A 15,133-nucleotide genomic window follows, 5' to 3' on the forward strand; every position below is an offset into this window, starting at 1 on the left:
AAACAAAAAGAAACCAGGCCCAGTGGCTCACATTACTAGAAAAGGGAAGTGGGGCTGTCTGTCCAGGTGTAGGGTTCAAACCCCGTGATCCCCTCTCCAAAAAAAAATGTAAAGTAAAGAAAAGAGAAAAATAGAGAAATGAAGAAAGCAGAAATGGCAAAAACTAAAACAGAACAAAATTCCTTAATAACAATGGTTTCCAAGGCCGGGAGTATAGCCTAGTGGTAGAGTGCATGCCTAGCGTGCATGAAGCCCTGGGTTCCATTCCTTGGTACCATATACTCCGCCTGAAGTGGTGCTGTGGCTCAAGTGACAGAGTGCTAGTGTTGATCAAAAAGTGTCCAAGGTCAGTGTTCAAGCCCTGAGTTCAAGCCTTAGGAATGGCAAAGAAAAAAAAAAGTTTCCAGATGACCTGTTTCCAGGTATACATTAGAGGTCGGTTAGCGTGGACAGGACAAGCAGCGCTAGGGAGTGGTGAGCCAGAGGAGGGCTTGCACAGGAAGGGGCCATGGGACTGGGGCCAGGGAACTGGGAAGAGGGGTCAGGGGTCCATGAATTCAGATGAAAGGTGGGAGAGACGCAGACTCCAGGATTAAATCGGAGAGGGACCGGGTTTGTGCTAGAGGGCAGAAGTTAAAAGGCAAGTGGCTTTTCTTTACAGAAAAGGAGAATCCCACTGTTGAACAAATATAACACTCAAAGCAATTGAACCAAAACAGGAGCCTGGACACACAGCCTTCTAGTTAACAGGATTTTTCTATTTGTGTGTGTGTGTGTGTGTGTGTGTGTGTGTGTTAGAGAGAGGTAGAGAGAATTTATGCATAGACTTCTCTAGAGTGACAGAGGCTGCCCTGGGTCTGGGTGTGGCCTTGGCTGCCCTCTGCAGGCCTTCCATGGAGGGAGGGAGAACAGCATTCAGCAGGGGCTGCCTTGTGCCACTGCCACCTTCATGTAATGTGGGCCTGGCTTTCCGGATCTGCTCCAGCATGGCTCCATGTCCCACGTGTGTGCTGACACTCGGTTTGGTCTGGGGACCTGTCACATTCACTTTGTGCCTGGGCTGGCTTCACACTGCAAGTCCTCTGCCTCCCTGTCTTGAGTGGCTGGGGCAGCAGGCAGCTGTGCCCCCACCCCTGGGCACAGCAGGCTGGCTCTTGAGGGCTGTACCCCTGAGGTTGGAGGTTGACTGGCCTCAGCTGGGGAGGGGCGGTGTTTCTGGGGCTCCCCTTCCTTCCCCAGGCCTCAGCCAGTCTCCAGCACGAGGGCTGAGACCTGACCCTGTGTCTCCTGTAGGGTGGCTGCAGTGGAGCGGGAGGACCGGCAGAGCAGATCCTTGTCCAGGTACAGTGTCCTGTGGGGGAGCCTCGAGACTGCCATGTGTGCGAGCCGGAGGGGCTGTGCGTGGGGGAGCTGGGCACCTCTGCCCGAGACAGTGTGACTTCCCTGCCTTTGCTCTGCCTTTGCCTCCTCCTGGAGTCACAGAGACCATGGGGCTCAGCACATGGGGCTCAGCTCACAGGGCTCTGCTCACGGGCTCAGCTCACAGGCTCAGGTGATGGAGCTCAGCTCACCGGGCTCAGCTCATGGGTCTCAGTTCACTTGGCTCAGCTCACGGGCTCAGCTCACGGGGCTCAACTCATGGGGCTCAGATCACGGGGTTCAGCTCACGGGGTTCAGCTCACGGGGCTCAGCTCATGGGGCTCAGCTCATGGGGCACAGGCTTCCTTTGCACCCGCTGACGTTTTTTTTTTTTGTCGCTCTGGGATTTGAACTCTGGGTCTGGGTGTTGTCTCTGAGCTCTTCAGCTGAAGGATACCACCCTACCCTTGAGCCACAAGGCCACTCTCTGTTTTCTAGAGGTTAATTGGGATGAGAGACTCGGGGGCTGGTTTTGAATGGCCATCCTCAGACCTCAGCCTCCTGAGTAGCTAGGATTACAGACGAGAGCCATCAGGGCCCAGCTTCCCCTGACTTTTTTAGTTAAAGAACACTTGTTCATTTTGTTTTCTCAGTACTGGGGATTGAACCCAATTTTTGGCACTTGGTAGGCAAGCACTGTACCACTGAGCTAAGTCCTAGCTCTAAAGAACCCTCTTTTTTTGTTTATTTTTCTTTTTCCCTGTACTGGGACTTGACCTCAGGGCCTGAGCACTGTCCTTGGGATTTCATCAGGGCTCATCCCTGTTATAGGCTACACTGTAATTGCCTGCCCTCTTCAAGCTGACTCCTACTGCTGGAAGCCACACATAAAAATCATGGCTGCTGCAGGCATTTGACCTGCAGGCTCCACGTCTTCTGGGTCCAGTGCTTGTGGTCACAGGGCTGACATGGACAGTATTTCAGCCTGCCATTGAGGCTGGCCTCTGACAGGAGGCCTGGGCCCCAGGTGCCACTAGAACTGCAACCGGCCAGTATGGGGCTCAGGGGAGCTGCTCTGGGTATCTGCTGGTTCCCTGGGATGGAGATTGCTACTCAGCCCCCTGTGAGTTGAGGAGGTGTTAGGTCTCTCCCCGCCTCGGCCCCACCTCCATTGGTTCTGGAGGATGAGGTCGTCTAGCCTGCCTCCACAGCCAAAAGGACTCCTGTGCACACTTGTGTTTGATTTGCAGGATGATATATCCCCAGCCGATGACTCTGATGCCCACGTGAGTATCTACTGCCACTGCAAGTGGCACAAAGACCTGTGGGAAAGACAAGGAGGCAGTTTCTTTGGGCTGGGGATGTGGCTTGGCTACCATGCTTCCCTATGGCAAGAAAAAGCAAACAAACAAAGCCTCAAGAATTTCCTGGGTTAATGCTCCATTTTCTATTAACCCTTTTCTTTTCCTGGTATTGGATGGGACTCGGGGTCCCAGACCATCTTGTCTGTTTCTTTGACTTGCTTCCTTGCAGAGGCATGGGTCCCTAAGGTGCTTGGGTCAGGGGTGTATGGACTATTTAACCCTTGCCAGCACGTCTTGGCTCCTTCTGCAGCAGCAGGGCCCGCCAGTGACGCCTGCTGCCTGGTCCCTTGAGTCTGATTTGCCTCTGGTTGGTTTCCTGGTGAAAGCACGTTTGCCAATGGGAGGTGCAGAGGAGGCTGGGAGGGCGGCAGGCAGGGCTCTGGCCACAGGTTGGGCTTGGCGCTCTTTCTCTGTGCAGTAGGACAGATGTCCTTGTCCTGACCCCGTGGCTGGCTCCCATCATCTGGGAGGGGACCTTCAATATTGACATCTTGAATGAGCAGTTCCGGCTCCAGAACATCACCGTGGGACTATCTGTGTTTGCCATCAAAAAGTAAGAGATGGTAGAGGGCAGAGGCCTGGGGCACCCAGATCTGTCCAGGCCCTAGGGTAGGTGAGGGTCTGAGAAGGGCACAGAAGCAGCGTGGGTGCTCTCATCCCAGCTGCTAGGACTAGACGAGTCCCCAGCACAGAAGCCCTGCTGCACATGTGCGCATGTGCAGTGTCTCCCTGGACCTGGCATGGTCCTCCCCAGACAGGAGCAGGCGCTGGCCTAGGCGAAGGCAGCCGGGTACCCCACTGCTGTCAGCCGGGGCTGAGGCCTTGGCAGCTGCTGCTCTGGTGCCTTGTGAGGAATTCACTGAGGAGCCAGTGCTGTGCAGGCACAAAGGGTGGCATGGTGTGCTTGTCAGAAGGTGGAGATCCTTGTCCCATGGTAGGGGCATGTGGCTCTGAACAGCCTCCAGGGATGACACGCCATGAGGCAGATGGAAACTCCCTGGGCTACGAGGTCTTGTTTTAGATCTAAGGTCTGGGCCCAGGCAAGTCCTGCCCCTTCTTCATGGAGTGCCCATCTTCCTGGTCCCCCCGCCCTGTGCAGTCTCGCTCTGTAGCCCAGATATGGGGGGGTGAGCAGAGGGATTGCTGGGTAGGCATAGAAATGGTTAACTGAGGTCATGGTCCCAAGGACCCCTCTCGTCATGAAGGAAGGGCTGGGTACAGAGACTCTTCCCTGAGATGGGCCTGAGGGACAGGCATAGAAGAGGGCACAGAGCTGTGGCCCCCAAGACCCCTGCCAGGCCTCCTGGAGCATGGCTCAGGCCAGGATGCACTGTGGGAATGGTGGCCTGGAGGTGGGGCCACAGGAAGCCTCCAGCTCAAATCTGCTGTCCTGTGGGAAGCCCAGGGTCCCCATCTCGGACAGGAGAGGGTTGGGCTCTGCTGCCTGGAGCAGGCACCGGGTGGGTTCTATGGCCGCCTGCGTCCTGCAGGTACGTCACCTTCCTGAGGCAGTTCTTGGAGTCTGCTGAGCAGCACTTCATGGTGGGATTCCGGGTCAACTACTACGTGTTCACCGACCGGCCGGCCGACATGCCGCAGGTGGCGCTGGGGCCGGGGCGGCGGCTGGTGGTACAGTCGGTGCCCAGCTACCCGCGCTGGCAGGACGTGTCCATGCGTCGCATGGAGATGATCAGCCGGTTCCTGGAGCAGCGCCCCCGCCTCGAGATGGACTATCTGGTGTGTGTGGACGTGGACATGAAGTTCCAGGACCACGTGGGTGTGGAGATCCTGACCCCGCTCTTCGGCACCCTGCACCCCGGCTTCTACCGGGCCAAGCGGGCGTCCTTCACCTATGAGCGCCGGCCGCAGTCCCAGGCCTACATCCCTCGGGATGAGGGGGACTTCTACTACCTGGGGGGCTTCTTTGGGGGGTCGGTAGAGGAGGTGCACCGGCTCACCAGGGCCTGCCACGAGGCCATGCAGGCCGACCGGGACAACCACATCGAGGCTGTGTGGCACGACGAGAGCCACCTGAACAAGTATCTGCTGTACCACAAGCCCACCAAGGTGCTGTCCCCGGAGTACCTGTGGGACCCACGCATGCTTTCCCGCCCCTCTGTCTTACAGAAGATGCGATTTGTTGCCGTTTACAAGAACCACCAGAAAATCAGGAACCGATAGGCACAGGACTTCAGGGAGGGTCTGGGAGCAAGGCCGGGCCAGGGCGCCCTCTCCCCGTGCTGGGCTGAAATGGTTTTAGAGCAAAGGGTCAGGGCTGTCTCTTCCTCTGATATTGAGAAGTGCTAAGTGCGAGGCCATTGGTCTCAGCCCCCTGGACAGGTGAGGGAGGACTGAGGGCCTGGTGCCAGACCTGCCTCCATCCTCAGGCTGTTTTCCTACTCTTCCCTGGGTCCTGGTGGCAGAACAGACAATTGAGAACATCCTTCCTAGTGTGCTCTGCCATGTGGAGGCCATGAGCTTAGCTCAGCTCCAAAGAGGCCTTGCAGGCTGGCTTGGTCCTTCTCTGGTTTTCAGTGTTGAACTGTCTGCCAGGCTGCTTTAGCTTTCTCTTGCTTTCACTGATCCTTTGCACTTTCTCTGTGTTTTGATTTTTAAGCTCATGACCTGAGCACTGTCCTTGGGATTTCTCAAGGTTACAACTCTCCCACTTGGCCTCAGCACCACTCTGGCTTTTTTCTATGTATGTGGTACCAAGGACTCAAACCCAGGTCTTCATGCATGCCAGGTAAGCACTCTACTGATAGGCCAAACTTTAACCACGTTATTGGTTATTGGCCGGGCAGTGTTGTTCTCGTCTGTAATCCTAGCTACTTAGGAGGATGAGATCTGAGGACTACGGTTCAAAGCCAGCCTGAGCATGAAAGTCTGTGAGACTCTTTATCTCAGTTAATCACCAGAACACTCGAAGTGGTGCTGTGGATCAAGGGAAGGATGGTAGCCTTGAGCTGAAAGCTCAGGAACAGCACCCAGGCCCAGAGTTCCTTAAGCTTAGAAAGGTCACAGACCTGCCAGCAGCTGAATGAGTGGTGCAGGGCGGGAGTGGGGACCCACGCGCTCTTCTCCCCACTTCCCCCATGGTTACCCCTACAGTTTGATGTTGTAGTCAGGAAGCAGTGCTGGCCTTCCTGGGGAAGATCCTGGCCACTCCTCCCTCAGGTCAACCCCAGGGTCAGCAGGGCAGATGAGCATCTGACTTGGGGGTCTCTCGTGACACCTGATAACTTGTCATTTTTATACTTGATTTTTGGGGGGGGGAGTTACTAGAGATTGAACCCAATACCTCATGCTGGCTAGAAAAGAGTCTTTTTTCTTGACCCATGCCCAGACAACCATTTGCCAAAGTTTTATTGGTTTGCTTTTTATCATTGAATTTTGAGGGTTATTTGGAAACCTAATACTTGCTTTACCAATCTGTGTTTTACATTTCTATATTTTGGCTTGACTTTTATCAATAAAATTTTTCATTGCACAGAATGGTTTGTTTGATGTCGTTTTATGTCACAGGTGGTTCTGTGGCTTGAACATTGGGACTGGACTGTTCCTGAGATTTTGTGCTCAAGGCTAGTACTGTACCACTTGAGTCACAGCTCCTCTTCCAGCGAATTGTAGTTAATGGAGACAAGAGTCTCAGGGACTTTCCTGCCAAGGCTAGCTTCAAACTATAATCCTTAGATCTCAGCCTCCTGCATAGTTAGGATTACAGGTGAGACCCACTGATATCTCATTATAAGTATTTTATTAATTTTTGTGCCAGTAATGGAGCTTGATCTCAGGGCCTTGAGGTCTCACTTAGCTTTTCGCTCAAGGCTAGCACTCTACCATTTGAGCCATGTCGGGGCCAGCCTGACTTAGGGGGTAGGGACTTTGAAAAGAAGAAGAAGAAAAAAAAGTTGAGGTCGGGAGAATGACAGCCCAAGTCAGCAGCCCAGGAAGGCTGAGAGCTTAAGACTGTAGCCATGTTTACTTCTTTGTTCCAATCTTAAATACTTTTCTAAAAACCAGGAAACTGCCAGGTGTTGCATTCGTACAAAACAGCAATCAAGCAAACAAGAAGGGATTAACATAACCCAAAGTCATGCTAATAGCTTATTTCCTTGTATACACAGCTGTGCAGGTCCAAGGCCGCTCTGACCCCACACTCGGTCCCCAACATCTCCCGGTCTTTACTTTAAAAGAACTGACCACGCCTGTCTTAGGTTGGGTGGATCGCTGACTCTGCCTTACTCGTCATGGGAAACTTCTTCAGATCTAGCTGAAGGCCTTGTCCTAGGCTGGTCAGAACAAACTCCCTGGTCCAGCAAGGGTCCAGAGCAAGCCTTTTAAGTTGCTCAAGGAGGGAACATAGTGCTGGAACTGTTCAAACAACTCCTCGGCGGTCTGTGTTACTTCAGCATCAAGTGATGGTGTTTGTTCAAGTACAATAACTTGTCTATAAAGCTGAAACAAATCTTGAGGACCCAAAAACTGCCTTCATACTGAAGCAGCAACCATCTTGTTGTTGATATTAAACTATGAGGGACCCAGAGCGCGCATAAAGAAACAAGAATTGACATACCTGTGTTCAAATTAACCAGAACTCACATAAATTGCACTGACAGCATTGTTTGCCAAGCCATGAAAGTACCTCCAAATAACTAATTAGAGCTCAACCATGAAACTACCTCCAAATGGCTAATTAGGGCTCAACAGGTGGGAATTTCCCGTTAGCTCCAATCCCCTGGAATGTCCCTAACCCCCCCCATACCTTATCTCGCTCAAACACCCGGTTGCTGTAAATCTGTGGTATTTGTCTTTATAAGCCCTGTAAAAGTTCAGCTCGGGTTCCTCCTGAGCTCTGCTGTGTTGGTGTGCAGGTCAAAGCCCGAGCGGCAGCCCACTAGAATATAACCTTGCTTTTGCAATTCAGAACAACTGACTCTCGGTGGTCTCCTTGGTGGTCGTCCTGCGACTTGGGCATTACAGTTGGGGGCTCGTCCGGGATACCCCCAGAGACCCCCGAGACCCCAGATCCCAAGGTAAGGAAACAGCGCTGTTGATTTCTCTTGTCCCGTCATCTGTGTGTTTCTCTGTTTCACTCTCTATTGAGGATGGCCGCTCCCACTCGTATTTCTCGAAGGGACTGCCAAAGAGGACGCGCTTGTACTGCAATCCTGGAGGGACTGGAGGATGACAAAGACCCTCCGCTCATAGAAGGGGGCCCCTGGAACCCCTTCCTGGTACTCATAGGGTGTAAGTCAGTCCGGGTTTTGACCGGGAAATTCTCTTAACTGAGACTCAAACTGCCCACCTTGATCTTGGGTCTGCTCCTTCTGTTTCTCCACAGGAATCAGCAGACCAACTTGGGAGATCTCCTAAGGAGTCTTTTAAAGCTCAGGCCTGTGTGTTTTGTCTCTTCTTGATATTTATCTCGCCTATTGTTATTCTGGGGAGTGAACAACTGATGAGCTTGAAAACCATGGGTAATACTTCATCTAGCCCCTTGGACTTGACTCTAACACACTGGAAAGAAGTTAAGGAAATAGCTCAAAACCAAAGTGGAACCATGAAGAAAGGAAAATGGATCACCTTATGTCCTGTAGAATGGCCCACCTTTGAGGGAGCTAATTGGCCACCCGAGGGGAGCTTTGACATAGGTAAGATCAGAGTTTTACAATGCTTAATTTAGAGCCCTCGTTCAGGCCATCCAGACCAGGTTCCCTATCTGGTCACCTGGAAGGAACTCGTGGACAAGGCCGCCCAGCTTGGGTTAGGCTTTTCCCAACCCCAACTCCCTCCCCTGCTCCTTCTCCTACCCCAATATTCATTCAAAAGACACAGGGTAAAGGACAAGGAGACAAGGGAGAAACCAAGGAAAGAGAAGAAGCTATACCCGCCCATCCCCCAGGGAGGGAGCTTGGAGGAGGAGACCTTTCCCCTCCAGACTCCCCACCCCAGTTAACTCCACCCCATGCACAGGAGGAGAACTTTGTAAGTGAAAGGGTTCCAGGTGTGGCCTCTGCTCCAGAGGGTCCTGCTCGGTCAAGGCCTGAGCTAAGGAATTACATCTTCCCCTTTGCCCTACGGGTGCTCAGGACGCAGAAGGTCCACATCAGTTCCATCACTGGCTGTTTGCGACTAGTGATCTTCACAAGTGGCATGATCAGAATGCCCCTTTCCAGAGAAACCCCAGCATTCAACTCGCTTGCTTGGAATTGTTCCTTTCACACACCAGCCTACTTGGGATGATGTCGTCACCTTTTACAGGTCCTGTGCACACTGAGGAGAGAAATCGTATCCGGGAAGCGCCCGGGGACTTGTCCCCGGCCCCACCTGAGTGCCCTTCACAGATCCTACCTGATCGCCGCTTATTTTCCTGAGACCCGACCAGCGTGGGACTACAATACAGCTGAAGGTAGGGGCGGCGCCTCGTCTATCGCCAGGCTCTGTTGGCAGGTCTCAAGGCGGCGGCTCGCCGACCTACAAACATGGCCAAAGTGTATGAGATTAGACAGGGGGACAGCGAATGTCCTGCAGCATATCTTGAGTGGCGCATGGAAGCCTTGAGTCAACACACCCGGATGCTCTTGAGACCCAGGAGTCCGCTCCGAGGACTATGTTTGCCTACGTAAATCAAGCTGCGCCGGACATAGAGGAAAAGTTGCAGGCTCTAGATAGACTGGGTGAAAACTCCATTAGGGACTTAGTGGCAGCGGCGGAGAAGGCTTACAATAAAAGAGAGACAGAAGAACAAAGACAGGAAAGGAAGGACTGAGAAGGCGAAATCGAGCGTGAAAAGACAGATAGAACTAAGGAAAAAAAAGTTTAGCTAGAATTCTGGTGTAGCGACAGGCACAGCTCAAGAAGGATCTCTGGGAAATCCTGATTTCCGTGCAAGCAGGAAATCTTAGGTGGCCCTCTTCTCCGATTAAGGAGCAAAAGCCCAAATCCCGATCGAGAGTGGGGAAGAATCAGTGTCCCTATTGCAAGGCGGAGGGGCATTGTATCCAGAATTGTCTGGAGCTAACCAAGAAAAAGGAAAAAGAACAGAAAGTAGGATCAAGAGTGCTACCAGCCTTAGAGCTGACGAGGAAAGTGACTGAGGGAGTCGGGGCTCAGACCCCCTCCCTGAGCCTAGGGTAAGATTGAAAGTGGAGGGGAATCCGATCATGTTTATGGTAGACACGGAAGCAGAAAATTTAATGTTATTAGCCCTGAGAGGGCCAGTGTCCACTAAAACAACACTGGTACAAGGTGCGACTGGCACCAAACCCTATCAATGGACTATCTGAAGAACAGTGGACTTGGGAGTGGGCCGGGTAACTCACTCAGTTTTTGTCATCCCTGACTGCCCCTATCCATTACTTGGCCGCTACCTCTTAACAAAGATGAAAGCTCAGATACAATTTACTGGCAATGGGGCTTCCGTACCAGAGTCTAAAGGAAGGCCTGTTAGCATTTTAGTGACCAGCAAGCCGGAGGAAGAATACAGGCTGTATCAGCATCCAAAACTAGAACCCCCAGCTCATGAATGGTTACAGGCATTTCCCCAAGCACGGGCAGAAACTGGGGGAATGGGACTGGCAAAACGGCATCCCCCAATTTTTGTGGAACTCAACACTGGGCCGACCCAGTAAAAATTCACCAGTACCCCATGCCATTAGAAGCAAGGAAGAGAATTACTCTACACCAGAAAATTGTTAAAATTGGGGATCCTGAAGCCCATCCAGTCAGCCTGGAATACTCCACTGTTACCTGTCAAAAAACCAAATTCTAATGATTACAGACCAGTGCAAGATTTGAGAGAAGTTACCAAAAGTGTAATGGCCATTCGCCCAACAGTCCCAAACCCGTACACCCTGCTGAGCTCCCTGTCACTGAGCCATGTGTGGTATACTGTGTTGGACATGAAGGAATCCTTCTTTGGCCTGCCCTTAGCCCAGCAAAGCCAAGCAGACTTTGCATTCACTTGGCACCATCCTGAAGTCGGGCTAAGTGGTCAGTGAACCTGTACCGGGCTGCCTCAAGGATTGAAGAATTCGCCTACCATCTTTGACAAAGCGTTACATGAAGACCTGAGTGAGTACCACTCTAAAAATCCCGAAATAAGTCTATTGCAATGTGTGGATGACTTGTTAATAGCTGCTCCAGACCAGAAAAGCTGTCTAAAGGGAACGGCTAGGCTCTTAAAGACTCTCCGTGACCCGGGCTATAGGGTCTCTGCTAAAAAAGCACAAATCTGTAGACCTGAAGTCACTTATCTGGGCTTCATACTTAAAGAAGGCAAACGTTGGCTATCGGATGCACGTAAAGAAACCGTGCTAAAGATCCCTGTGCCTGTGTCAGCCAGACAAGTCAGAGAGTTCCTAGGAACTGCGGGCTTTTGCCAGTGGTGGATACCTGGCTTTGCTGAAATGGCCAAACCTCTATATGAATCCACTAAAAATCTTCCCGAATTTTATTGGAGTTAGCAGATGCAAAAAGACTTTGAGGCAATTAAGAAAAGCCTTTTGGAGGCCCCTGCCTTGGGCCTACCTGATGTGAATAAACCATTTACATTATTTGTGGCAAAGAATAAGGGGATAGCAAAGGGAGTGAGCACTCCCAGCCAACTGGACCTTGGAAACAGCCGGTGGCCTACTTGTCAAAGAAATTAGACCCCGTCACAGCTGGATGGCCGCTGTGCCTAAGAATAATAGCCATGACATCTCTCTTAGTGAAGGATGCTGATAAAATGACTTTGGGACAAAACCTGACCGTGGCCACACCGCACTCTCCAGAGAGAGTGCTAAAACAACCACCCGACCGGTGGATGAGCAATGCCCGCGTTGTCCATGGCCAGACCCTGTTACTCAACCCGCACAGATCAGCTTTTGTGTAGCCTTAAATCCGGCTACTCCACTGCTGGGTCTGGATGCGGAAGTGCCGCTGCATGGCTGAGCAGATCCTGGCCCAGGCACACAGCCTCAGGCCAGACTTGCTGGATTCGCCACCACCACACGTCGAGCAGACCGGTTCACGGACAGCAGCAGCTTCATTCGGGATGGAAAGAGGTACGCGGGCACGGCGGTCACCACGGACACTGAGATAGTGTGGGCAGAAGCACTCCCCCAGGGAACATCTGCGCAAAAAGCAGAACTAGTGGCACTCATGAAAGCCTTACAGATGGGAAAGGGAAAGAAAGTAAACATCTATAGGGATAGCCGGTATGCCTTTGCCACCGTGCATGTCCATGGAGCCATCTACCAAGAAAGGGGGCTGCTGACAGCAGAGGGAAAGGCCATTAAAAACAAACAAGAGATTTTAAGTGTCATCCAGGCCCTATGGGAACCAGAAAAAACTGCCATTATGCACTGTCCCAGGCATCAAAAGGGGGTTGGCACGGTGACTAGAGGGAATAATCTGGCGGACCAGGCTGCCAGGGAAGCGGCCCTCCACCCTAGAACAGAAGTATTGACTTCAACAGACCCAGGGCCACGAGCGTTGCCTCCTGTGCCTCAATATTCCCAAGAAGACTTGGAATGGATAGCGAAAATTCCCATGGCCCACACACGCCTGGACAGGGAAGGAAACAAAGACTGATGGAAAACTTGTGAGGGGAAACTTTCCTTGCCACAGAACTGGGAAAGGGGATTCTTAAGAGGATCCTCCGAGTTTCTCACATGGGAACCCGAAGAATGCAGGACTTGCCCCGCCACTCCAAAGTGAAAATTAGGCAAGGAAGTCAACTTATGAAGACATAGTTAAAAATTGTAAACCTGTCAGCTCACCAACTCCCCAATCAACCGGCACAAAGAGCTCCCCTCCACGGGGATAGGCCAGGTACGTATTGGGAAGTAGATTTTACAGAAACTAAACCTGGAAAATTTGGATACAAATATTTGCTAGTTTTTGTAGACACCTTTTCAGGATGGGTTGAAGCCTATCCAACAAAGCATGGGACTGCGAATGTCGTGGCTAAGATCCTGGAAGAGATCCTCCCCAGGTATGGCTTCCCATCCACCACTGGGTAGACAATGGACCGGCCTTCGTCTCAAAAGTGAGTCAGGGAACAGCCTCTGCACTGGGGACGGAGTGCAAATTGCATTGTGCTTATAGACTCCAGAGTTCAGGACACCAGAACGAATGAACCGGACTCTAAAAGAGACCTTAGCTAATCTGGCCTTGGAGACTGGCGCAGACTGGGTGTCACTCCTTCCTTTTGCTCTATTTAGAGTAAGAAATTCCCCCTACCAGCTCAGCTTTCCTCCTTTTGAAATAGTGTACAGGCACCCCCACCCAGCACCCCTAGCCTTCAAACTGAATTGCTTGCTGATTTGGATGATACTGAATTTTTGTGTAAACTTGATTATTTGCAGCTTGTGCATAAAAATGTGTGGCCCCAATGAAAAGCATGCTATGATTCTGCTTCAGACCAGGGGACTGGCTGTTTGTCTGGAGGCATAACCCAGAATCTTTGGAACCGCGGTGGAAGGGACCCTACGTGGTGCTCCTGATGAAGCCCACCACCCTCAAGGTAGACGGCATCGCCGCTTGGGTCCAATACTCCCACACATGACCAGCTGACCCCTTTGCCCTGGACAAAAACTACCGTGGTAAAACATGGGACGTCTGCAAGCATCCAACCCAGCTGCTTTGTATTCATCTAACAAAGAGAAAGTTAGACTGAATGTTATAATTGCTATGATTATTTTCTTTTTACCTCTTTCTCCTGCTACCCTGCCTAATGTTAATACCAACCCCCACACCCCTTTTAACTGGACATGGGTAATCGATAATCCAGTGACTGGGGGGCGACAGGGCCTCCAGTGTCATCCTGGATCTCAGGTCCCTTGGTTTCCTGACCTAAGTTTTGATTTATGCCAGCTAGGAAAGGGCACTAAATGCGCATTTATTTCCGGGCTTGGCCACGGTCACCTCCCTCCCCCCAGATGTGCATATTGTGCATTTTATGTCTGCCCCAAGCTAGGTGGTTGTTCAACTTGTGGAGGCCCCAGGAATATTACTGTGCCCATGGGGGATGTGAGACTTTTGCCACAGATTGGAAAGCAAAAGGGGGAGATCTAATAGATAGAACTAGGTCTGGACAAAAGATCAAGCTTAAGTTTACAGATCAAAGAAAGAAGGACCAGACTTGCGGATTGGGTAAAACATGGGGTCTCCAGCTTTATAAATGCTATTTGGGAAGGCATGGATATATCCCAACAGGAAACGCGGGCATCCTATTTACTCTCAAGCTTATTGCTAAACCTGTAACGAACGTGGCTGTGGGTCCCAACTCAGCACGAAAGCTAAAACCACCCCCTGCCAAGCTTACTGGTAAGCCAACCCTGGGTCCTATCCCAGCAAGATCTCAGGTACCCTCTCTTCACCCCACCCTAGCTCTGGGTCCCAAGCCTTCACCCAAGTATATTCCTACTTATTTACCCCATAATAAGAATTCCTTAGTAAATTTAATGCAGAAATCCTCTATGATCCTAAACCATACTCAGCCTAATCTGACCGAATCTTGCTGGCTTTGCTATGATGTTGCTCCACCTTATTGTGAAGGAGTTGCTGTCCCTGACAATGTGTCCCAAGCCAATAAAGATGGCTCTTGCAGGTGGAAGTCAAAGGTGGGACTCACCTTAATCCAAGTCACTGGCTTGGGCACTTGTGTTGGAACACCAGGGAAAGAAATGGCCTTTTTGTGTAACCATACTATTAGCATTGAATCAGGAACTGACTACTGGCTGCTGCCACGAGATGCTTGGTGGGCCTGTTCCAAGGCAGCCTAACCCCTGTGTACACTCCACCGTCCCGAAGACTCTTCATGATCCCTGTGTGTTGGTACGACTGGTGCCCACTGTAACTTATTATCCAAACCCACATTTCCTTGATCATTTTCAGGACTCTTGGAGGCAGCTCAGTTCAAAGTATAGCCCAGAATAAAAAGAGAGCCCATCACGGCCATGACCTTGAGCTTGCTGATAGGAACTAGCCTAGGAGGACTTGGTACGGGGATAGCCTCCCTTGTCCAACAAAGAGGGTATTATGATGCCCTGCGGATGGCCATAGATGAAGATATCAAGAGGATACAGGAGTCTATCGCACACCTCCAAGAATCTCTAACATCATTATCAGAGTTGGCCCTCCAAACTAGAAGGGGCTTAGATTTACTGTTTCTACAGCAAGGGGGACTCTGCGCTACGCTGGTGAAGAGTGTTGGTCTTATGTTGACCATTCAGGAATAGTAAAAGATAACATGGCTAAGGTCAGAGATGGACTAGAGAATAGCAAGGAGAGTATGAGTCAAGCAAGGCTGGTTTGAAAGATGGTTCAATTATTCTCCGTGGCTTACTACCCTAATATCTACTCTATTTGGACCCCTGGTGATTATTATTCTGTTACTAACATTTGGGCCTTGCGTTCTA

At 51.3% G+C, this 15,133-nt stretch overlaps 1 protein-coding gene across 1 annotated transcript; it reads left to right on the forward strand.

The window, feature by feature from the left end:
- Nucleotides 1-2,610: 2,610 nt before the first annotated feature.
- On the forward strand, nt 2,611-4,904 carry LOC150066096 (histo-blood group ABO system transferase 2-like). Its single transcript, XM_090329241.1, has 3 exons — nt 2,611-2,645; nt 3,142-3,276; nt 4,214-4,904. Exons 1-3 carry the CDS (start codon nt 2,611-2,613, stop codon nt 4,902-4,904), a joined length of 861 nt encoding a protein of 286 aa, XP_090185367.1.
- The last annotated feature ends 10,229 nt before the right edge of the window (nt 4,905-15,133 follow it).

The sequence above is a fragment of the Megascapheus bottae genome, chromosome 3 (assembly GCF_031878675.1).
Source record: "Megascapheus bottae isolate mThoBot1 chromosome 3, mThoBot2.hap1, whole genome shotgun sequence".
Classification (NCBI taxonomy): Eukaryota; Metazoa; Chordata; class Mammalia; order Rodentia; family Geomyidae; genus Megascapheus; species Megascapheus bottae.